Genomic DNA, 25,580 nt, shown 5'->3' with positions numbered 1-25,580 from the left:
TCGATTCGATAAGGCGGAAACACGCAGGGCGTGCCTCTCCGCGCTATGTATGAATGTGTGAGAGTATAATATTATGGTCACTGACTTGTTTCCCTATATTATTTTTGAAATACGGCTTTCTGAAAGCCATTTAGTTATTATTATTTGTAAAATTTTAGTTTTTTTTTCACGATTTATCCAAACTAGGAATCCTATATTATAATAAAATATAAAATAAAACGCTTGTTTTCGTGGTTCTCACAAATCTGAGGCGCCAGTCAATTTAAAGAAATAATTTAAATAATATTATATTATATTTTCATATTCACGTATATTGTATTGGTAATTATTAATAAGTAATAACAATCAAACATTCTAATGGTCATTAAAGTTTCGGCAACAAGCTATAGTATTGAATATAATTTATAAATATTGTCGACAGTGGATAGGTATACCTTGCAGCATGGATGAGCTATTGTAGACGATAATATACCCACCTACACAGTGGCAGAGTAGCGTCATTATTGGGTAGATCAGACGTTTGCTCAATCTTAGTTTTTAAAGCTGGACCCCTATTTTGAAAATGTTAAAGTTTTAGTTATATTAGAGTTAAGTGAATATTTTTATTCAGCTTTCGACTATATAGGTACATAATATTAGCTTAAATTAAATTATTTAATAATTACAACTACGTTAGATTTATACATTTCAATTATTATAAAAATGTTAAGTATCTGTGTACAGCATAACTACAAGACTTATCTTAAGTTAATTGTATTTTAAATATTTATTTTTATTTAATCATCTATATAATATCTATTATAGTATTTTTTTATAATAGTCAATAGACCATAGTCCGTAGTACATAATATGGTACGCCGCGCTATACCCATAAATAAAATTAAATAGTAATTATTAAATATCATCATTGACATAATTGATTGTGTTTCTAGATAATAATAATTTAAGTTAAAATAGGTATATATTATTACTTATAATTTTGCAATGGTATGTTTTGATATTTTACGATTTTGCGATTCAAGAAATGACGCCACTGAGACTATTCACAATAATTATTTACGCATTGATACTACACAATATAATATTAAATAATATAATACGATAATAGGTTGGATGTACATCACGTAAGTGTTATTTTTCTCGTACGATTACTGATTACATAGGTTTAACTATAATACAGTGATTAGGACGTAGGTATCACGTATAAACCTACCTACTTATATATTATTATTATAAATTATAATATTATAATATACAGGTAAACAGTTTATAGTTTCATAATATTATACATACAACGTATGATAGGTACTTTGTTAATAACAATATAATATTTTTAATTTGTTGTAAAAAAAGTTGATTGATTATAACTTAATATTATAAATTACAACAAAGCATAAGTATTTACTATATATAGACATATAGTAACAACAGTTTATAGTAGGTACTCTGCAGCTGAGTAGGTACTTTTTTATTAATGTATCTATGCCTATATTATATACCTAAATGCTTTCCACAAATCTACATGTCTGTTAACAAAAAAATGTATAATATACGCAGTTATAATATTATTAATTGTTTATATAATAATATACAAGTATCTATTGAGTTCTGAAGTAGCCATTGCGCAGCTCTAAAATAGTGAAATATCAAACTTTGGCACGACTACACAATGCCATATTATTGTTATTGAACAATTATGTTTCCCACTTAGACACGAGCAGCTGTCGTCAGATGTCAATAACGCAATTATGCGATGTAAGTATGTAACTGTTAGCATTTATAAATACAGATGTATTATTTGTTCAATAGCATTGTATATGGCCCGTTAGCCGTGTATAGGCCTACAGGCTGTAATGCTGTACATTGTGTTTTATATTATAAAATAGATGCCTACTATGTACGCAGTTGCTGATTAATCATTAATAGATATTACTCATTTCATTTTAGTGCATGGGCGTTGACGTCAAAAAACACACGTCTGATAGACACTTTGATTGACAGTTCAAAATGTAAATAAACCTAAAAAACATTTCTAAAAAATAATAGTTATAATAAAAATAAAAACACCCAGTATCCCAACGATGAAAACTGCCATACAATGCTTATAAGACACTATTTTAATATACTTATACCGGACTTATTTTAAAAAGCAATAACAATTGAAACAATGCATTTGTTTAATATTAAATTGTTAAATTTAAATAATAATTAAGACATTACGTAGATACAAAATATATACAATTGTGACTGTCAGACGGAGATTGTATTTTACAATGATCTGTGTTTTGATTTTTATAAGCGAAAAGTAGTCGAACAAATGCTTAGATTTTCAACTTTAAGGTTGGTTTTGGGGTGAAAATTAGATCTAGTTTCTAGTTTTGTACTTTTAAGAGGTCAAAATGGAACATTTTTTCAGTACTTTCCAAAAATGACAGTAAAAACAAAATTAAAATTAAAGAAAAACATGAATTTATATTGTCAGTTGTAGGTATATTGACAAAATCGATAATTTTTGTATATAACTCAAAAACCGTATAGAACTATAAATACTTTAATACTTGACATTTTCACCAAATGTATATGATACCAACATTTTCTGTCCCTGATTGAAATTTTAAAATATTTTGACTCTTTTTGACTGCAGAGTTGGACTGGCCCCGATCTAATTATGGTATAATAATTGGGGTTCCCTGATTGTATACCTAATTATTAATTATTATTATTCGTTCTGTAGATTAAATATAAATATGAAATGAACATTTTGTCAAATCTAGAAACATAATATATCAGTTTACAATCTGGGGAATTTCTCAATTATTATTAAAATAATGACATTGCCATTGTACGCATTTTATAGCTACACTACACTATACATATAAAATATAAACTCAAATCTATATATAGGTACCTAGTCGATTGCGCAACGGCTGATGACTTGTATTGTTGATTATTATTATTTAGTATCGTCGTTAGAACATAGATTTATTAGTTATTAACTTGGTAATACTAATTTGGATATCTACTTAAATAAGTAATAACTGACTGTAACCACAAATAAAGTACGCCACACACAGCAGCGGTGGAGGGTGGCGGTAAAAGTCTTTTGTCTTGGCGGTGTCGTCGCGGATATTAGAAAATATCTAAAATACAGTCACAATATTGTTTTATAAGCGTTATTCCTCATAAGTTTGTCTGCCTTGAACAAAAATAATAGTTTACCCGAATTTAAAATTAATTTTTTTATTGGTCTTAAAAACTACTCTGCAGCAAAGGCCAAGTATACTATTAATTTTCTATGTCCGTCTAAAATTAAAATTTTTATTCACTATTTCTTATATGGAACAATTTTATTAATTTATTGTAATTCAAAAACGAATAACCATAATATAGATACTTGCAAATTACACAACACGTTAATATGACCATTTTCGATACAAAATAAAATGTTCTAAATATTTTGATTCTTTTTAAGCTATTTATAGACATAGGTACTTTTCTATTTGTATTAGTTTTTTTTAATTACTGTTGATAAAAACATATTTTTTATTTAAAAAAATATTAAAGCAAAATGTTGACAAAGTTCGTCACCATCAGAAAAATGTTCAAATACCAAGGCTAGGCATTAACGCAACACGTTCATAAAATATATAAATATAGTAATATAGGCGGACAAACCGTCTTCGTTCAGAATTGTTTTTCGTATACAATGACTTTATATCAATGAATTCAAATTTAACACATCTATTACTGTAATGACTCATTCGATACTTAGCTTATGTTCAGCATAGCGATACCTACTTGTCCACCTTTTTTAATAATTGTTATATTCTATATTATACTCATAACTCACGTATTATAAAGTAATAAATTACTTATTTTGGCTATATTTTATCACTTATGTACAAAATTGAAAATTCAAATTTAGTTCACCAAGTATTTAATATTACCAACCCGATCGAATCCCGTCAAATAGTCACATTAGAAATAAAATAATTTTCAAACAAAAATTGTTAAAAAATTAAAATATCGAGGCATCTGTTTAGGAATCCCAACCATGACTACAACATTGAACATTAAATTGTAGATTTCGGTCTCTAATAGAACTAACGACTAAATACGACTTATATATAACAGATTATAAAAATTAAAATTATAGTAACCCATGGTGTTTAAAATATATTGAACCTCATTGATACGTGTGTGAAGGTCCCCCCTCCCACAAACTACAGCAAACACATTCTAAGTTATACCTAGAGCTTAATTTTTAAGTAATTAAAGTTTTTGTAGATTTGTAGAATATATTACAATAAATTAAGTCTTAAACTGCTGTAGGTAATATATGTTATAGTTTTGATAGTTTAAAAAAATTTAAAACGCAAATAGCACCGTTTTATTAGTTTACATTTTACAATTTACATAGTATAGCCACCTAGTAAAATAAGGTATCATGTTTAATGTTTAAACTACCTACCTATTGTATATTTCATAATATCTATTTAGGTAGCAAACTGTTGAACCATCACGCAGTCTATCAAAGTAAAACAAATACCTCATAAATTATAGGCATACATTTTGATAATTGTATCTGAGAACATTACTCGTTATACAATTGTTTTTTTATAGTTTGTAATTTGCACCTTCATAGTATTGAAATTTTAAATGGACAGTCCATAATTAATTATGGAAATTTAATAATGAAGTGCAAATTAACAATGATATGAATAAATGCATAAAAAAACTTATATATTTGATAATAATTTTATATTATGATAGCCGACGGGTGCCTATAAGCTGCACGATAAGAAGAATTGCAAACAATTAAAATAAACCCTAAATCACTTAATTAAAACACAATATAAAGATACTAAACTACATACTATTATCTATCTTTATATTATATATAATTCCTCTGTGCGTATGTTGTGATGGTTTAACTTTTGATCACCAATTTCAATAAAAGTTATATCAATAGACTCCTTGAGACTAGGTGAGAATATTATTACCTTATTTTGCAATATATTTAGGTAGCTAAGGGTATCTCATACACGCATTTTGTATCGGCTCACAAAAATTGAATACTTTTTTTTATTTTAAATGGTTCAATGGTTGACATTTACAGATGATAAAATAGTTATTATTGTAATTGGATATGGTTTTCTGTATTTAATTATATTTTTCATTTAGGTTAATCTGCTATTCTGTATAAAATGTTTAACTAAGTAACGGCTTATAGCTATTATATATTAGAGGCAAAGTGTATGATTGAGCCGTTGAGGTTTCGACCAAAATATAATTATGATACGATATAACATCAGAGTTAGATGAGTCACTAGGACAGACGTCTTTATATCTAAAAGTACTGATAAATTATTTAATTGGCATACGTTTAGCACATGACCTACCGGGCATTTTTAGGTTTGGTTTGTGGTCTATATAAGAAAAAAATACGATTCATATAGTTAAAAAAATATAATTCAAATGTATATCGGTCATCTAATATCAAACAAAAACAATGATTACAAAAAATAATCATACAAAAAATATAATATTTGTTGGTATTATTTATACCTAAAGCAGTTTTTTTGTATGAGTGGTTATAACATTCAGCTAAATTACGTGGTAATCGTTTTCATTGGTTCCATGCATTTTTAAGATAAATTAGTATAGCCTAGCGTTTCTCAACCAATGGTACGCGTACCACTAGTGGTACTAGGAAAGCTCAATAAAAATCCCCGATTCTAGGGAAAATGAACACTAGACAACAATATTACTCACAATCACATGATATTGATTGATCAAATGTTTTTTAAAAGCTAATTAGTGTAATTACCACATTGCTAATAATTAATTACAAATATACGCAAGGTTTAGGAATACTTATCATTAGAAAAAAATTAATATATAATAAATAATTTTCAAACATTAACAATAATATTACTTTGTTTTACATCACGATTTGAAATAGCATACGTATGTTAATGGTTCTTTTAAAAGAATGGGTACCTGCATTCATTAACCATTGTTTGTTAATTATTTGTATTATTTAACGTATCGATCATTCGAAATATATTTATTTTTTATTTTATATATTTTAAATATTGTATCTATAAGTAAAACTTGTAAAAACGACTCCTAATAATAATTATTATTATGATTAATATTTAAAATTCTTATCATCTATCTATTTCCCAATGAAACATCAAATAATTGTACAAGAAAAAACTGTAAAAAAAGTTATTAGTTATTTATACAGGGCATTACACACTTTTTAATTTCGTATTCCACACTTAGTAGTTCGTACTACACACAATTTTCGTCCCTGCAGTAGATCACGGCGGGCCCAATAATTTATTGGTCACACGCTAAACGAATGCCATTTAATTTAGATATAGGTAATTTATAACGATAATATTTACCTAATTATTATAAAATTACCGATAATACGGAGTACACTCGTACGTGACTTCAAATTATGTACTATATTTTACATTTTTATAGAACCACAATAGGTTAGTTAATTTAAAACAAAATTTTAAAAATCTTAAAATGTATGAATGTGTGATGATTGATATTTTATGGGTGCCAACTATGGAATTAGTACCTAGGTACCTATCTTTCAGCGTGATACAATTAAATATTAATTAATACATTTTAAACCTGGGTTTTTACCTAACCTATAAATAATATTAAAAGCGAGCATACTATAATATTATATTGACTTATAATAATTAATTATATAAATAATCTATTTATAGCACAAAAATGACAAAAGATTATACTATTTGATTATCTACTTAAAATACGAGATACCTACAATGAGACACGAAATATTCACTTACAAAATAAATAAAAATACATAGCCTATGCCCTATTGGTACAATACTTAAAACTGTAATTATTCGGATATTACAAACTAATCTGTAGTTATTTTGATTTTTGTGGCACTCCGCCTACGCTTAATGTAATATAAAAACAAAAATTCATCAACATCCTGGTTGTAATGATTATCATGAATAAGTGAAGACCATACAAAATATAAAAAACAATTATCTGCTGCTTGTAAATTTTTTATTTGATACATTTTAAATATTTTGTTCAATCAATCTTTACGTAAACTAATGGCCAATTTAAAAAATTCAACCGATTTGTGTCCTCGATAGAAACAACTATAATTAGTTATATTATCGGAACTTTTTTACTGTCGAATCCTTCTTTATGCATGTGAAAGCGTATAGAAATAATAATTTTATGATAATATGGGTAAGCAATTAACGTGTTGCGCAGACTTAAACCAAATCTAACCTTTGAGATCCATGTTTTTATATTATTATGGATGTGTCTGTTTTTATTGGTACATTTTTTTAATTAAAATTAAATGAAACAAATTAAACTTAAAAAAAACGAGATTGATTTTAATATTTAATGATTCAAAATGTATAATAAATAATAATTACAGTTTACATTTGAATTTGTTGAAAAGATTTTGTTAAAACTTTTAGCCAACAATACTATGAACCCGTATAATATTATATTTAATATACATTACAATGAAATATTAAATATTATAGATGTTGTTCACAAACAAATGGGTGTAACCATATTTAATTAATACGGTGTTTAATTTTCCAACAAAGCCATGTTTAAATAAGAACTATAAATAGCAATTAATACAAATCAAACAGATTATTAATTGGTATTTGAACATGTTATTATGTACACGACATCGAGCACAGTGCACACTATACATTGCTGTCTGCTACACATAAATACACAATGTACATTAAAAAGACTACAGATCGAAAAAATACTGTCAATAGTTCAATAAATTAAACATTAGGCAGCAAGCAAAATAATAAAATATTATGTTGATCGTCTAAACAAACGTGTACCAACCAAAGTGACAGCCGTGCGATGTTATCGGCATTCGGCTTAACCATTATTATTTATAATTTATTATTAATCAATCAATTAATATTTAATTGTCTTGTAATAATGTCAATAGGTAGCAACAGCTAGTAAACAATTTTACGTCTTAAACGATTGGGAAATACATAATGTATAAAAACATCAAAAACAAAATTAACTCATATTCTATTACATAAAATTGTATATTTTAAACAATAATTATAATGGCATACACATAATATATTTGAATTAACAATTTCAATGATTTCAACATAAATGGCATAATATAAAAATGTATTACACTAAAAAATTAATTTTAATTTTGACATGTACAATAATATAAATAAAATGTATGTAGGTACCTAATTAGTAATTACATCGAAACAAGTGATTGTTTTCGTGAAGATCAAATGTTTAATTTAAAAAAAATTACCCTGGTTCAATACATTATTGCGGTATGCCAGACAAATTGTCAGTATAAAACTTCACAATAATTATGTTTAACAATATTTAGATAAACTAATTCTATAATATAATATTATATAATAATATTGTCTACAAGTAATAAGTAGGTATAATAATTATTTTACTAAGGACATAAACACACAGTAAATAATACACTAAATAGTATAACAATTCATTTTAGCTAGGTATCCGGCTATTCACTTATTCATAATTGTCTTACAAGTATAACGGTAGTGGTGTACACACGTCACACATATAGGTACATAATTATAAATGTAATATAATAATTAATAACTGGAGGGCAATGAATAAACTCAATAATAAATAAATTTGTAAAATAATTTTTAACCAAGTAATAAGTACTGTTTATACTTCATCTGTTATTAATATAACAAAAGAAATCCTTTCTATGAAGGTTATCAATTTTATCGATGATAATATCATATTCCATATTTCTATTTTACTGTTGGTAAATTACTTTTCTGAGCAATAATAATAAAATATTATACAATTATTAATATAAACATCGATAACATAAAAACCTTAATTAAACACGAGATATGATTTTCACCAACTGTGATTTATTAATAATCAAGTTAATTATGTTAACTTTGTAGCTTAAATTATTTTATAAAAAATATTAATTTTATTTAGAACATTAATGAGTGCCAAACAATACCAATTGAAGTTCTTAAATTAAATTGTTATTGTGCACAATTAACGATGCACTAAGTGCATATTATTATATTAGGTACATACTTAATTATAATATCTAATAATATTAGCAACTAACTAAATGTATATAAAAAAAATGGTATTAAGTTATATCTATTTTTCCAAATAGCTCTTTAACTGTTTAAATAAACTTACAATTATAATATTTTAATACCTACATATCTTATAATAATATCCATTTTTTTTTTCATAAAATTGATTAAAAGTAACTTGAGACATTTTAGGCCTAGGTGGCAAAAAACAATTACTGAAGTGGCATATCTGAATAGCCTGATAGACTGATTTATATTGTATATTACTGTTTGCTATTATGTAATGAAATAACTTTATTAGAGTCTATTACGAAGATGCAAGAAAGGTAGTGGAACAGGGAAGTATGTACGGACATTTAGTGTTTAATTCAAATATTTTAGAAGTAAAGATATACAAATTTATTTTTGTTTGAAAAATATCCAATTAGGTACGCTGATACAGTGGTACAATTTTACTGAAGTTTACATTGTGCATTTAAGCTTTATCTCATTACATAGGTCTGATAAACATAAGTAACTCAACAAGAAGAAATGTATACAAAAAAATAATAATCAGGAATTTTGGAAAAGAAAAAAAATCTATTATAATATAAAAATAAGTTTCAAATACAAATCAATAATTTGAATTCTTAAACTCATAGCCTATGGTTTGAATTTTTATACTTATTTAGGAATAAATCTAGTTTATTATTTTTGTCCAACATACATTAATCTATATTTTTTCATTTGTCTATTTTCAAGCAAATTATTTAGATATACAAGCAGGGATATACAATATATTCTGAAATCTGGACTTTTTATGTATTCTCTTAGTTACTTGGTAGTTGAGTTAGGATTAAAGGGTTTAAGGACAAAATACTATGGCCTGACAATTTTTAAGTTTATCAGGATAATAGGTAATGAAAATATTGCACTCAAGACCTACTTAGGAGGGATAATAGATTTTGTAAATCTAAAAATAACCACACAAATTATGTTATTACGTATAAAATAAACTTAGGGGCGATTAATGAGTTATAAAAATTATTTTATGTTATCCAAACAAGCTTAGGATTAAGATTAAGGTAGGATTTGTTTGATGTTGGGCCTTTTAATTACTAGCTTATCTAATGATTGTTACTACTTACTAGTAATAAATAAACAAAAAATTAATACAGGAGTCGGAATAAAAATAGTTTACACGGAAATGATAGTTTAGTATTTAAACTGGTGTGTATAATACTTACTTACAGTTCTTTTGCCATATTAGTTGTTTTATTGTTTTTTTCTTGAATACTTAGAACATTTGTAAAATGAACTCTTTATTACTATTTTATGGAGATTTACCTCGATACTTTCTGTGATTTTGTACTACCTAAAAACAGGAACAAAAAAAAAATATATAAATACATTAAATACATATTATTATAAATTTACTGTTAGATAATATTATTAGTTAAAACTTGATTCTAAGGAAAGTGTACCAGGTAAGTATTTCTTTATAATATGGATTAATTAGATGCATAGACATAGTTATAATATTATTTACTACTATTATTATTATTATGTTTATATTGGTGTTATTTTGAACAGACTTTGGTACTTAAAGTATTTAAAATCATTAGCAAATTGATTTATATCGCTATGTTGTATTTTACTATTATAATGTTTATCAAAATGTGTGTAATAAATAAAGTGTTTAGCACCATAAAATGTATAAGACATTTTTAAGTTATGGGAGGTTCATACCTCCTCAGGTTAGGAATTTAATCAGATATATTAAAGTTACAACTGTTACAAGAAGAACAAAAACTAAAATAACAGCACTATAGCATGCATAAACTCTTAAGAGGATGCCATACCCGCGTGTATTGTCTCCGTCCTATAAACACATAACATACCAAATAGGACATTCTGAATAATTCATTTAACTCTGTTAAAATTTAATTTTATAGTGAACTGGTATATTACCAAATTTAGAAGTAAGAATATTATCAGGTGAATGACAGGGTTTTTTTATATTTTAATTTTTAAGCAAATTATGAGCATTATAAAATAGTAATTGTTTGTACATTTTAAAATACTAATAACTTGCTTTAAAATTAAAGTATTAATAAATTTATGTCATCTACTAAATAATATTCCTACTTCTTACTTCTAAATTTGGTTATAGGTCAATTCACTCTAAAATTTAACTTAAAAGAGTTAAATGCATAGACCTTATACTAATAGACGGAACAGAGTTGTAGTTCTGGCGTCCAAGCGTGACGGCGCTGATTAAGGTAGTACACCGTGCACTGCACATGCGCACAAGACCTATCGGAGTGTACAATAATTTTTAATTTTACTTGCGCCTGCGACTTATCAACACACCGCATAGTGCATACTATCACAATAGTTGAATAGTGTATTACTGTTATCCTACTTACTAGTACATACTTAAAATACAACTATTATAGTCTAGTTGATTATAATTTATAAGTCTATTTGGCTTTGGTCTATGCATTATAGAATAATGAAGTTGTAATTATAATACCTATGGTAAGTGTTAATAACAATGTTTTTGATCGCAAGGAATGGCATCACTGCTGGCACGCTAGGAAAGACCGAACCACCCACCCACATCCTGTCTGGATGTTCCGTCTATTAGTATAAGGTCTATGGTTAAATGATTCATTCAGCATGTACAATTTGGTATATTATGTGTTTGTAGGATGAAGACAATGTATGTGGGTCCTTTAACAGATAATAATCTTTTGGTTTCAAGGTCATTAAACACACTAGGTTTTTGGTATTTGATTGCTATTAAATGTATCATTTTGATATTCATGGAAAATCTTTAAAACAAATAGACAATACAAGAAAACAGTATTTTAACTTTGGAAAATAATGGTCTTGACTAGAAAATGATAATTATAAAATAATAGGTAACTCAACTGTTTTATTTGTTTGTTGTCTGTGCTTTGATAGAAATGTTTGAGTTTGTAGCAGACCTTGATTCATTACTCTCTGATCAACAGATTCTTGCATCTTAGTTTGTGCCTAAAGATTATAAATCATACATACAAAATCATTAGTATTTACTAATTATATAGTAATTTTCAATAATTAAAAAATAGGAGTGATTATTTTGAAATATTAAAACATGTCTAATGTTATAAAATCAGTAGCGGCTCATGTCCAATATTATTAGTAAATACTAGATAAACAAAATAATACATAATATACAGTAGTCACTCAATAATTAAAAATTCACGGAACCGAGTTAAAATTTTGATTTACCAAGTGTTCGAATAATCGAGGGAACTAAATAAATAACTAAAGGGATTTGAATTAAAGAGATGTGAACAATTGTATGTATGTTTTACATTTATTTATTATACATACATATTCATGTTTAGATTAGGTAGGTAATTTATAAACTACGATAATATTTAACCACTGTCGTTATTAGTTTCATTACAAATACGTCAAATAGATTGTAAATAATCTTTATATGTACATACATATGAACTTATAATCGTGTATAAGAAAATTTGAATTAAAGAGGTTCATGTAAAAAATTTGAATTGTAGAGTGTGTCCCACCAACAGACATTTTGAATGATCGAGGGGACCGGAATACATGTATTTTCTTCTAATTATAAAGGTTTTCTCAGGGGACTCAGCGTTTATTTTGGTTTATCGAGTTTTTCGAATTATTGAGTGACTACTGTAGATATATTATTTTATTTTAATTTTTCTTATATTTGTATTTACATAATATGGAGTGCAATTACCCCATTGCACTAACTGCAATTCTGCACAGATTATAATTACACTACTTACTAGTTTGTAAAATGCAGTGGATATTAATTTTTCTTCAATCTCAAGTGATGTTTTGTAGTTTTCTTGTTCTTTCTGAAATACCAATACATTCTTAAAAATACATTTTTAACATACATTAAAGAACAAAACTCTTCAACAGCCCAATAATTTGGCTTTAAAATTTTAAATAAGAGTTTCCATGTACTACATGATGTATACATGATACATTTACAATACATACCTTTAAATCACTTATTTCTTTATTGGCTTTTAATAGTCTATTTTCTAATACACTCATGTCAACATCAGATAATGATACATTTTTAGCGTCCATAGACTTAACAACTGATTTTGCTTTTTCTATGAATTTTTTGTGTTTCTCTTCCCATTCTTGTATTTCCATATCTTTCTGATGAAGAGAATTTTGCAAAATATTTATGAATTGATCTGAAATTAAAATTTATTTTAACACAATAATTTACACTCTACTAATTAGTCTATATGCTATCTAACATTTTATTATTTTTTTATTAGCTTTTAGTATATAACTATGCTAGCTCAACATTTACAAATTATACATAATACAACATAATACATTACAATTTACTATTATATAACAGAGCCAGCATCAAATATAAATGAAATTACTGATTTAATGGTGGTAGTGGATTTTGTGTTCAGTATGGAGTAGGTATTAAAGGGGATATTAAGAGGTTTAAATACGTTAACTAAAATAATGCGTTTGGTTTGAAGGGCAGGGGCCAGGGAAGTTGAATAGAATATGGGATAAGTCGCAGATACATTCATTTAGGTGAAGTATGCAGAATGGGGAATCATTAAGGCCAAGTTTGAAGGAGTAGCTAGGTAGAAGGTGATGCCCTATACTTAGCCTATTAAATTGTACAATATATGATCTATGTAATTGTAAGTTATTAAACCAGGTTTTTTTAAGGATATTAGGTGTAATATTTCTGTATTTTGAGGCGAATTCAGCAGGTAGGTTGTTCCAGAGAGAGAGCCAAGTGTTGATGGAGTGTTGTTTTATCAGAGGTGTGAAGTCCGATTGTGGGAGTGGAGAAAAAGAAGGAAAGATGAGATTGGATGAAGATTTAGCGAGGTGGTCTGCGACTTCATTACCATGTATATCTGTATGACTGGGAACCCAAAGGAGGTTGATATTATGGTTTTTTTGATTCAAGGTAAAAATGAGGAACTTGATGCGAAGGATAAGTGGAGACAAATGAGAGTTAAATAATTACTTAATTGTCTCAGATTCTATGTCGTGCCTCTAGGCCTTAAATTAGCTATCCAACATTATTTCACCCACCTTTATCCGATATTGTTGTATTTTTTTCTTCAATATCCAATGATCGTGTATCTTTTTCACACTGTAGTTGACTTTGTAGTTCTTTAATTTTGGAATTCCATTCATCGGTATTTTCTGTTTGTTCTTTTAATTCGGATTCTAATTCTAATATCTTTTGATTAGCTTTCCTAAAATTCAGTAATTTTATAAATGTTACATACAATTAATTATAAATAATTTACTACCAGAGCAAGTTATTGAAAATATAAAAAATATAATTAAATAAAATGACTTATTATCATGGGCAGATAGGCCTACCGGGAAACCGGGAATTTCCCGGTGGGCCCCCCTTCGTATTTCGGTAATGGGGCCCTTTAATAAAATGCAATTACCTACGATAGAAATAATTTGAAATATCAAATAAAATATTATAATCTTATATCTCATATACATTAGGTACTATCTGTGGTCTTTTTCAAAACATTTCTTATCGGCCCGCAGCCGCCGCGCTCTCGCAACTACAACGTTGGTTAATGGTTGGCGGCGGGTAGTGGGTCACGGTTGAAACTGGTAACTGGTGAGGTGGGTAATGACTCACAATTAGGTTGTTGTAGATACTATTTTTAGAATAATCTAAACTAAACATTGGACTTTTTCAATGCTATCGTGTATTTGTGTGCGGTAATATAATGTAATATTTACTATCATCACAAACAAATAAATTGTAGAATTATAATTATTATATACTTATTGCACTATTGCAGACATAACGTTTCTACTAACTCGCGGTTACTCGTTAGTCATTTTTCTTGATAGTTTAAGTTATATAGTTGATTAGTATTCAGTGTTATATATTATATTCCTTAGTTCTTACACATTGCATAGTACATACAGACATACAGTTAAAACAGACGTTTACGTGCTGTTTTATTTTTTTCAATGGGCAATTCCAAAAAATTACATAAAAGCGGAAGTGCTAAACGAAAAAAAAAGGAGAAAGAGATGCTTAGAAAGGAAGGTCAAAACCCTAATCAAAAAAAATTAAATTTTGTAAAATCAAGTAAGTACTCACATTGGTTATATTATATATTATATTGTATATTAACTAAAATTACACTATATTTTATATAGATATCTTAATATCATTATTACATTTGATAGGTAGCAATTAGCAGTATAAAATAAGTAGGGTTTGTCAAATAAATATAGGTACTATAAGACACAATTTGTGTTCTGAATGTGTCTATTATATTTATAATTTTTAACATTATTTGAAGTATAAAAACTTAACTTAAATACTTGTATAATTATATGTACTTAATTGATAATTGATGTTGTTATAATATATTTATATTATAGATATATTATGCATTTTTTATATGCTAATATAACAGACAATTTTTCAAATCATACTAAGCTAGAAGGTAAATTGATGCATTAATTGTATTGTATTTAATTTTGGAATAATGTTAAGACTTCAGAATTAGTTTAATTAAAAAACAAAATTATAATAATATAAAACATTAGATATATTATGTTTTAACTGAATAATTTTATAAATAAACTTTCCACTTTTCATCTTTAGGTGACAATAATTTGAAAAAATGTAGCAGTAGTGTAATTGAAAATGAAAGAGAAAATCTGAATAATGATAATGGTAATTTCTAGTTATTTTTCCATACTTATTTACCTAAACTATTTTAAAAATGAAAACTTCCCTTTCTAGATGTCAATTCTTCAAAACAAGATATTAAAGATATTGAAAATGTTGATACCATGGCAATAGTTGAAACCTGTTCAAATATTGATAATGGTACCTATATAATATTATATACCTAATTTTTAATTATATAAATCTAATTTCCAATTATCATCTGTAGGTGACAGTAATTTGAAAAAATATAACAGTACTGCTATTGAAAATGAAAGAGAAAATCTGAATAGTGATAATGGTAATTTCTAGTTAACTTTTTTACCTAAACTATTTTAAAAACTAAAACTACTTTCTAGATGTCAATGCTTCAAAACAAGACAATGAAAAAAATCAAGTTAATACAATTGAAAATGTTGAAAATGTTGATACCATGGAAATAGTTAAAACCTGTTCAAATATTGATAATGGTACCTATATAATATACACCTACATTTTTTTTATTTATTTATTGTAAATTAAAATGTTTCAGCACACTGAGTGCTATTACAAGTATTATACAAATATATAATTGTGTTAATAATAATAGTTTATAATAAATGTTTTACGTAAATTTGAATTCTATAATTTTAAACAAGTATAACTTTTTTTTTTACAGAGGCTACTGATATGTTTATAAAACCTAGAAGTATTAATTTTACAAGCTTTTGGTCATTCCATCCTCATCAACCGAAAACCAACATTCCATTCAGACCTTCAAAATTGTACAACCGTAAGGATGGAGGTCATCGTAAATGGATATCTTATTGTGTTAAGAAAAAAGCATTATTTTGCAATATATGTCTTTGTTATGGTGATAAATCTGGATCATTTTCCAAAGAATTTTCTGTCTGGAAACATGTTTATGAGCGAGTCAGTGATCACGAAGAAACAGTAACACAGAAATTAAATGTTGATGCTCATTTGATGAAAAAGCAATTTTCCTCGGTGGATTCACTTTTAACACACGGACTTGGTTCAATAAGAAAAATACAAGTTGAAAACAATCGAAATGTATTACTTTGTCTTATTGATGTATTAAAGTTAATTGGAAAACGCGGACTAAGTTATAGAGGTAAAACAAATGAGGCTGCTTATTCACTCGACGATTCTTCCTTAGACCATGGCAATTTTTTAGAAATAACTTTTCTTATTAGTAAATATGATTCCTTGCTTAAATCACATTTAGATAAAGTTGTAAAAAAAAGTTTAAAATGTCATAATTCTGAAGCCCAACAAGGAGGAGGTCAAGTTACTTTTTTATCAAAAACTACAATTAATTATATTATTGAAATTATTGCTAAAAATATCAAATTTACAATTTCTAATGAAGTGAAAGATGCTGTAATATATTCTGTACAACTCGATACAACACAAGATATATCTGTTACAGATCAATGCTCAATAATATTAAGATATGTAAATGGTACATCTGTCTTTGAAAGATTAGTTGGTAAGGTGTAGCTCAAGTAAAGGCTCTGATTTTGTTGGGTTACTCTTAAAAGTTCTCAAAGATATGAATCTAGACCCAAAATGCTGTATAGGAAACGCAACCGACGGAGCTGCAAATATGCAGGGAGTTTATAATGGATTTTCCACAAAAATGAGCGAAGCAGCAGTTGAACAAGTACATGTATGGTGTTATGCACATGTATTAAATTTAGTTATTAGTGATATTACAAGCAAAATTGTCCAATCTATTTCTTTGTTTGGTATCTTGCAAGGATGTGCGGTATTTATACGTGAGCCATATAAACGTATGGACATATGGACAACCAAAAATTCCAAAAAAAAAATATGTACAATCGGCGAAACAAGATGGTGGTCCAAAGATGCAGCATTGACAAAGGTTTTTGGACAATTTAATGAACCCGAAAATGGATTGTATGTTGATCTCATAACTACATTAGATGAAATTGAAAACAATTTAGGTATACCTAAGTAGTAAAGGACTCCAGATGCTCGATTCAAGGCAAAAAATTTAAAAGACGGTTTGTTAAAATATGAAACTATTTTAACTGCCCAAATGCGAATTTTTAAAAAAAACCACTCCTCTATCAAAATATTTACAAGGGCATGGAGTTAATATAATAGCAGCTTATCAAATGGTGAAACAAACTTTGAATGATTTACAAGACTGTGCCCGCCAATTTCAATGTATAAAAGAAGCAGCCAATACTTTTGTTGAATATACCAATAAAAAATTTGATGAAATGGAGAATAATACTTTAGAAATTCTAAATGAGTTACCTCACATTAGAGTAAGAAAAAAAAAAGACAATTTACTGACTATGAATCAATAGATGAACCTATTACAGATCCATTACGTGCATTTGAAATCAATGTTTATAACCAAGTATTTGATACTGTTATTGAAAGTATATTTCATCAAGATTTGAAAAACATGAACAACTATGTGCCAATTTTTCTTGTCTCGACCCAAACAATTTTCAACCAGATTTACCACTTCCAACAAATGCTTTAATAAAAGTATATGAAAAAATCAGAAATTTTATTCCGGACATAACTTACGATGATCTTAGAAATGAATATGTTGACTTTACATCTAAATGGAGAGAATTGAAAAAAACCATTGCTTGTGTGTATGATGAACTAAATATTCAAGTTACTGATGATGGTGATGATTCAGAAAATGGTAATCTATATTTATTTTTACATAAATATTAAAAAATAAAATCGTCAATAATTATGTTATATTTTATTTTATGTTTTGTTCTAGGACTCAAGACTCAAGAGTGATGATGATATTATAGTATGTGTGCATAGTGCCAGTACCAAGTATTGTGTAACCTGCTGTTATGAAGTGTTGGTGAAATATAATTTATACGCAAATACATATCGTGGACTCCATTTTGCATATAAATTTATGCTTACTTTATCCATTACACGAGTAGAATGTGAACGTACATTTTCAAAATTAAAATTTGTAAAAAATTATTTAAGAAATACAATAGGTCAGAATGTATTAGAGAGTATGTTGCTAATGAATGTAGAGAAAGATATTCTCAACAAAATTGATTCCGAAGACATCATAAGTAAATTAGGAGCTACGAGCCCAGTATTTGGTAGAATGTTACTATTTTAAAATGAAAAACTAAATTTGATTAAATAGCAAAAAACTGTTTTGTTATACATTGTTGGTTATGTGTTATGCTTTATTTTGATGTGGTACTTAATAAAATTCATATAGTAATGTACTTGCGAGCGAAGGGAGCAACTTTTTTTTTCATGTGTGGGGCCAAAATTGGCCTATCCGCCCATGCTTATTATGAATTATAAAAATTAAAAAACTATTTTTTTAAAGAAATGTAAAAGAATGTACCTGTTGTCCAAACGCAGTTCATTATACTGTTGTCTCGTATTATCCAAAATACTTTGGAGTACCGAAATTTTATCTTCTTCTGGTTCTTTTTGATTCATTTTGAGCATTGTATTCTCATGCTGAAGCCTCACTAATTTCTGTCTGTATATTTATAAAATTATATAAAATAAGATAGGTATTGATAAAACATTAATTTTATCATGATAACAAACTTGAGGTCCATTGCTGATTCCATGTCATCGCTAGTGGTTGTTTGAGAGTGTTCAAGTGTACTGGTCTTTTTCATTTGAGTTTGACAACATTTTAATTCTTCATTTGCTTCTTTTAATGAATCCCTCTCAATAACTAACCTCTAAACAAATTTTAAAATTAATGAATATCAAAACAGAAAAATCTATTATTGATTACATCTTTCTCTTTCTGCAAGGTGTTTAAGTTTTCTAATAACTTTTTTGATTCAAATTCCAATTTATCAATTTTGTTTGTCTCGTCGTTTAATGTATGGTGGAGTTCAGTAACTTGTTTTTTATATATTTCTAATTGTGATTTCCACACGGAGGATTTCTTAATTTCCTATAAACATACAAATTAACACATCTATATATTTTTAAAATTAATTTAAACATAAATATTTAAATCATATAAAAAATTAAAAAGTGAATAAAATGTCAACTTTTAATACTGAAATTGAAGTTTGAGGGGATTGAAAACCAGTTGAACTATCAAGAATTAGCTCAACACCTAAGAAGTACAACTGTATAATATATAAGAAAAAACTTTACCTGCTCTAGTTCCATATTTTGTTGAATATAAGCTATATTTTTTGATTCCAATATCTTCACTTGTCGTTTTAGATCACCTAATTCTTCAAGTTTTTTTTTATAAGACTGTATGGTTGATTCATATTTTTCAACTCTATCAGCTGTATCTCGAAGAATATCTAATTCGTCTTTAAGAAGTCTTGCTTCTCCAGCGGTTTCTTGTAATAAATCAAATTTAGTTTTTAATTCAGCCATATCTCTTTCTTGTGTCTTGAGTTTTATTCGATAATCGTCTCTAGCTAAAATATGTGTTTTATTATTTGTATATTATAACAGAGGTCATCAACATTTTACGGCAGGCTGAATGCCTTGAATCTGAGATACATTTTTACAGCATTGGGTAAGGATACATAGAGGAATAATGAGATTAAAAAGAGAGAATAATCTTTTAATTTTTTAAAAAAATATTAAGAATTAATTAGTTTTGATATTTTTAATTCCTGTAATAATTATTTACAAAGAATCTTGTATTAAGTTTTCGACAAAAAAGATTTTTTATTTTTGTTGAAATTTAATAGTATTTTTATTGTAACTAAAAACTTTGAATACTAAATACAAGTTGCAATAAAAATACTCTTGATTTTCTACAAAAATAAAATTCTTTTATTGTTGAAATCTGGATATGCTAAAAAATTCCTGTTTTACAATTAATTTTAATTTTTCCCTTTATTTCAAAATTTACGGACAATTTCTTTACTTTTAGATCCCAAAATTACTAGTTGGTATAACTAGATCTAATTTTCTATACCTAACTCAGAATCAGAAACGTTTGTAGTATAATAATACTTAATTTACATGTTTGTAACATTTATAATTAATTAGTAAATAAAACTTACACGTTTCAGCTTTGTACAATTCTTCTTTTAGTTCTTCAATCTGTCTTCTCTGGCTACTGCCCTTTAAGGGATCTTCAACACTTTCTAAAAGTCTTTCTTCTAAATGTCTTTTTTCATCTAAAATGTATGTTTTTTCTTCTTGCAATAAACTTATCTGAAAAGAGTTATATTTTTTTTTTAATTACAGTTAAAACATATATATTTAATTGTTATGACTTATAGAACAAACAAAGTTTAAAAAATATATAATAATAACTAATAAGTATATTTCAATTACTTGAGAATCAAGCTCAAGACAGCGTTGAGTCATTTGATCTCTAGCTTTGGTAACAGATTGAAGTTCATCAATAAGTTGTTGAATTTGTTCTTGGTGATCAGTATCTACTCCGAGGCTAGAAGCTATAATGCTTTGCGGATTTCCTTGTATCCTTTCCAGATCTTGTATAGACTGCATTATTACAGTCTGGGAATTTTCATCCATTGATCTGATATTTGTTATGTAATCTAAAATGTTTAACTTATTTAAATTAACTATTTTGAAGCCATAGTTATAAGTTATTTTTTTTAACCTTGAGCATTACGACAGTTAACAGCACATCCCAATATGAGTTGCAATAAACGAGCTAATTCCATTGTATCATCTTGGTCTCCTGTTAAAAATATTTTATTTATATACTTAGATAAATAAAATTATCTTATTTCAAATAATTTATTTTATATGTTGTTTTCTAATAGATTCTTAGTGATGAATGTATTGATTTTACAATGATGTATTTTTTATTTGGTGTTGTGTCTTGTCATCTCCTAATTTTGGAACAGTAAAAACACTTCCATATTATCTTTTCAGGTAGGAAAGTGAATCTAGTTGTGGTTCAAAAGTAATAATTCTTAATACTTTTATAATAATAGGGGAAACAAATTGTCAAAACTGAAAATATTTAGGTAAAACCTGGTTTTGACTAAATCAATTTTCTTATTTTCTTATTATTTTAAAATGAATAACCATAGATACATTACATTTTCACTAAATTATTTTAGTAGCATATATACATGGTATATTTTTCAAAAAATTTTGACTCATCAAGCTATTTATAGACATTTTAAATTTTAAAAATTAAATAGTCATTTGAACATAAGCCCAAATTTAATTAAATGTAGTGGTGCTGTACATTATTTTAAGCAAACCGGTGTGGAGCTTTTTACACACTTTTGCTTAAATAGTATTCTAAAGAAACCAAATATATTTTCAACATATAATTTATTAAATGTTTAAAACAAATAAAATAGTTTTAGAGTCTGTATTCTGTAATTTATAACAATAATTAATATTATTATTTATTATATACAGTGTCTGTCCAGGTAACGTTTTGATAATAAATAGCTTATTATTGCTTATATTCGTATTTTCAGAATCTGACAGAATTTATATAATATGGTAAACAAACATAATAACATAGGCATACACATTTGTTTGCAAATATTATTTATACAAATGTGATAACTATTATGGCTATGAATTGATTGCATTAAAAAACCTTACAATCTCAAAAAAATGTATAACACTTAATAAATCCCGAAAAATTCACTAAAAAGCTTTATAAATGCATTGAAATCAAAAATGTTTGTATAAAATGCACTACAAGTATAATTAAGAATCATAATGTAAAAAATAAAAAAATCTATTAAGTATAAAATAAAATTTATAATTAATTTAGTACAATATGTGTACAGGGCGTGTAAAATACCTACAAGATTAAAATTAAATAAATAAAATAATTCGTAAAATATACTACTAATTTCTCTAAATTACAAGATTTTAAAAATATTTACGATTAATCTCTATTGAATAAGTCCTTCATTAATACTATGGATGCAAGAGTTCAATAAAGAAGTTAAAAACTTCAATAAATATTATTAAAAAAACTGTTCATACACCTTAGGCTGGGAACACACTGTCCGGTTGCTGTCCAATTTCACAATTCTAACCGCAACAGTAGAAATCATCCGGTTGTCCGGGTTGATCGAAATACATCATTTTGAATAAGACCAACCACACAATCCTAAAATAACCGCTGCGGCTGTAACCGGACAGTGTGTTTATGCACTTATAAGTTAAATACTCAATAATACAATAAATTACCTATTTTTATAACATCTGGTTTTACAAAATTGCCCATATGTTGTGTGTCGCAATCTTGATAGAAATCTTGAATTTTTTCAACAATCTTTTTTAGATTACTAACCTGAAATGAAGTGACAATTTGAAGTTAATAACTTAATTGTTAATGATGTTCATAATAATCATTTAAAACTAATTTTATGTTGTAAATTATTTTGAATTGTGTTAAATGATAAGTTTACACTACCTTACAAAATATTTGGCAGACATGAGCAAATGCAACTCTTAAAATACTTACCCAAAAATATATTTACAATAACCATGGTTGCAGGGGTTGTAATCTATACAAACTATTACTTTTACTTAAAATGCATAAAACAAAATATAATTACCTTAAGTCTCCAATTATTTCCAACATCTTTTTTTATTTTTGAAAACCAATTGTCGTCAAAACATTCAGGAGAACTGGAAATAAAATAGATACTTCAACTAAATAATAATAAACTGTAATTTATTTCAATAAAATATGCCAGCTTTGCTAATTTTAGGTACCAACCAAATTTTTTTAGGTTTTAAATATAATAAATATACATTTTTTTAATTACTAAGAACAATTTCGATTTAATTTTGCAAATACTTACATTTGATTCAATGCTTCAGCAAGTGCTACACCATCAGTAATATCATACAAAGTTCGATGTGGAGTTTTGAGATGTAATGTTTGCAACTAACAATATATACAAATGTAGTAACAATAGTAAGTTATTAAATTGAGTAATAAATAATAATAATAAAATTAAATGTAGAATTAATAAAACGTTCTGGTTTCTAGATATTATTTTTATATCTTGTGCTGGTCACTTTTTTCTGTAGACCTTCATCATACATCTGTACAACTATGAGCTATATACCTTTTAGGGCCATTCTTACAATGTCCGGTTAAAGTTAACCGAAACTTAACCAGCTGAATTCTGCCGGTAATAAAATATGTTATCAGTCGGTTAGCGTTAACCGACACTTTACCGGAAATTGTAAGAACGGGCCTTAGTTTAACTATAATATTTAAATTTTTTATTGTCATTGACTAGTGTTATTAACTTTGTGCTCAACAATTTAGAAATTTAAAATATTTAAAAAATATATATATTGTTATAATGATATTGCCGTAATGGTAGCTTATCAAACATTCAAACTATTCATATATTCAACTATTGAATCAGTGTATTCAAGTTAACTTATTCAAAATAATATATTTTTATTAAAGATTAGGTGCCTACTTAGTTAGGTAATTTCTACCTAGATACAAAATAATATAAGTTATGTAAAATAAAACGAACCCATTTCAGTAGAACATTGCAAAGATCTTTATTCTCTATTCTTGTTGTTTGGAATTCCATTGTTGTATTGATTTATGAATGATAAAATTAACAATTTAAATGTACTATATTTATAATCTAAAATAGTAAAACAAAAATAAATAATTTATATTAGTAAATACTGTTTTTAAAATCTAAACAAAAATGATTTAATCAAAGTAAAACATACCATGAAATATTGTTTTGTATGATACAAAAAATAATAATACTAATTAATAATAAGCTAAAAAAAAGAGTAATTACGAGTTCTATAACTTAAATAATTACTATTCAGCATTACTGTATTTGGTTTATTCAAATGTTTTATCCATACAATAATAAGCATGATTAGGTACACAATGTCACAATCATTTGATATCAAAAAGCAAAATCATCTCTTATCAGTTTTTATCACAATAGAATATGTGAAATAAACATTTAATAATATTATTATCTTATTGGTAAGTGCCAAAAGTGCTCAAGTGGTAAGAACCATGAACTATGATAGTTCTGAATTCATATAAATTTAAGTAAGGATTCAGACTTCAGAGCCGTATTAAAAGTTCATCAATCTTTTATCTAATGGTTCAACAGCCATCCTGGCCATTTAACGTATTATTTACGCCTTTGTAAAACTAAATTGTTTGTAACTCCCACCAACAACCACACACACACACACACACACTTAATAAGAAAGATTTATTTAGGTACCTATAAATTATTTTATATTTAGAAAAGTAATAATAATAATATTAATAGGAAAATAATTAACTACATTGATATGTATTAACATAAATTTACATAATAATCAATAACTATTTTTAATTAAATATATAGGTACCAAAAAATTTATGGATTTTCTATAAAATAAGTATCTATACAAACGTTACCTATTTGTTTTGTTTTTTGGAAATATTCGTCTTCAACTTAGTAGTTGTGTTACTCTTTGACCCGTAAGTTTTTTGAACCGACAAATAAAATGTTATTGACATCTTTAATATTAGATATATAAAGGAAAAATGTTTTGAATTTTTAACTCAAAATAATTTGATAGTTACGAAGTTTGTCAAAATTTTAACTTCAAATGTTCATAAAAAAATATTGTGGATTTACTGTGAATCATTATTTTAATTTCCATTTACAGCAACTTATAATGAACCTTGTATTACGCATTTTCAAGTTTTTTGA

At 26.5% G+C, this 25,580-nt stretch overlaps 2 protein-coding genes across 4 annotated transcripts; one reads left to right on the top strand and one right to left on the bottom strand.

Moving 5' to 3' along the window:
• Positions 1-8,089: 8,089 nt before the first annotated feature.
• Positions 8,090-24,740, bottom strand: LOC132934791 (protein Hook homolog 3-like). Of its 2 annotated transcripts, XM_061001150.1 has the most exons (17): positions 24,583-24,740; positions 24,375-24,491; positions 23,679-23,764; positions 23,430-23,502; positions 23,059-23,161; positions 21,488-21,568; positions 21,196-21,422; positions 20,919-21,072; positions 20,044-20,321; positions 19,670-19,834; positions 19,474-19,613; positions 19,262-19,402; positions 14,250-14,416; positions 13,164-13,369; positions 12,944-13,015; positions 12,054-12,158; positions 8,090-10,491 (listed from the first exon to the last, which is right to left on the bottom strand). In XM_061001150.1, the coding sequence occupies exons 2-17, from the start codon at positions 24,432-24,434 to the stop codon at positions 10,450-10,452; spliced, it is 2,100 nt and encodes a 699-aa protein (XP_060857133.1). In that variant the 5' UTR covers positions 24,435-24,491; positions 24,583-24,740; the 3' UTR covers positions 8,090-10,449. The 2 variants fall into 2 exon arrangements, with proteins under 2 accessions (XP_060857133.1, XP_060857134.1); XM_061001151.1 differs by lacking the exons at positions 23,430-23,502; positions 23,679-23,764; positions 24,375-24,491; positions 24,583-24,740 and adding an exon at positions 22,854-22,996 and having other exon boundaries at positions 23,059-23,154.
• On the top strand, positions 14,439-19,250 carry LOC132934792 (uncharacterized). Of its 2 annotated transcripts, none has more exons than XM_061001153.1 (7): positions 14,439-15,288; positions 15,814-15,885; positions 15,955-16,041; positions 16,109-16,180; positions 16,260-16,349; positions 16,538-18,574; positions 18,659-19,250. In XM_061001153.1, the coding sequence occupies exons 1-6, from the start codon at positions 15,168-15,170 to the stop codon at positions 17,380-17,382; spliced, it is 1,287 nt and encodes a 428-aa protein (XP_060857136.1). In that variant the 5' UTR covers positions 14,439-15,167; the 3' UTR covers positions 17,383-18,574; positions 18,659-19,250. The 2 variants fall into 2 exon arrangements, with proteins under 2 accessions (XP_060857136.1, XP_060857135.1); XM_061001152.1 differs by having other exon boundaries at positions 16,239-16,349.
• Positions 24,741-25,580: the final 840 nt, after the last annotated feature.

Source organism: Metopolophium dirhodum, chromosome 1, assembly GCF_019925205.1.
Source record: "Metopolophium dirhodum isolate CAU chromosome 1, ASM1992520v1, whole genome shotgun sequence".
Lineage (NCBI taxonomy): Eukaryota > Metazoa > Arthropoda > Insecta > Hemiptera > Aphididae > Metopolophium > Metopolophium dirhodum.
The sequence above is the reverse complement of the archived record's forward strand: the minus strand, read 5'-3'. Positions and strand labels throughout refer to the sequence as shown.

Excerpts from the sequence above, each read along its gene's own strand:
- LOC132934791 (XM_061001150.1), bottom strand. The coding sequence starts at position 24,434 with ATGGAATTCCAAACAACAAGAATAGAGAATAAAGATCTTTGCAATGTT. Across the intron at positions 20,322-20,918 it reads ATTGTACAAAGCTGAAACGT|CTAGAGACGATTATCGAATA; the intron begins GTAAGTTTTATT and ends CACATATTTTAG. Across the intron at positions 14,417-19,261 it reads GAACTGCGTTTGGACAACAG|GAAAGCTAATCAAAAGATAT; the intron begins GTACATTCTTTT and ends ACTGAATTTTAG.
- LOC132934792 (XM_061001152.1), top strand. The coding sequence starts at position 15,168 with ATGGGCAATTCCAAAAAATTACATAAAAGCGGAAGTGCTAAACGAAAA. Across the intron at positions 15,289-15,813 it reads ATTAAATTTTGTAAAATCAA|GTGACAATAATTTGAAAAAA; the intron begins GTAAGTACTCAC and ends TTTCATCTTTAG. Across the intron at positions 16,350-16,537 it reads CTGTTCAAATATTGATAATG|AGGCTACTGATATGTTTATA; the intron begins GTACCTATATAA and ends TTTTTTTTACAG.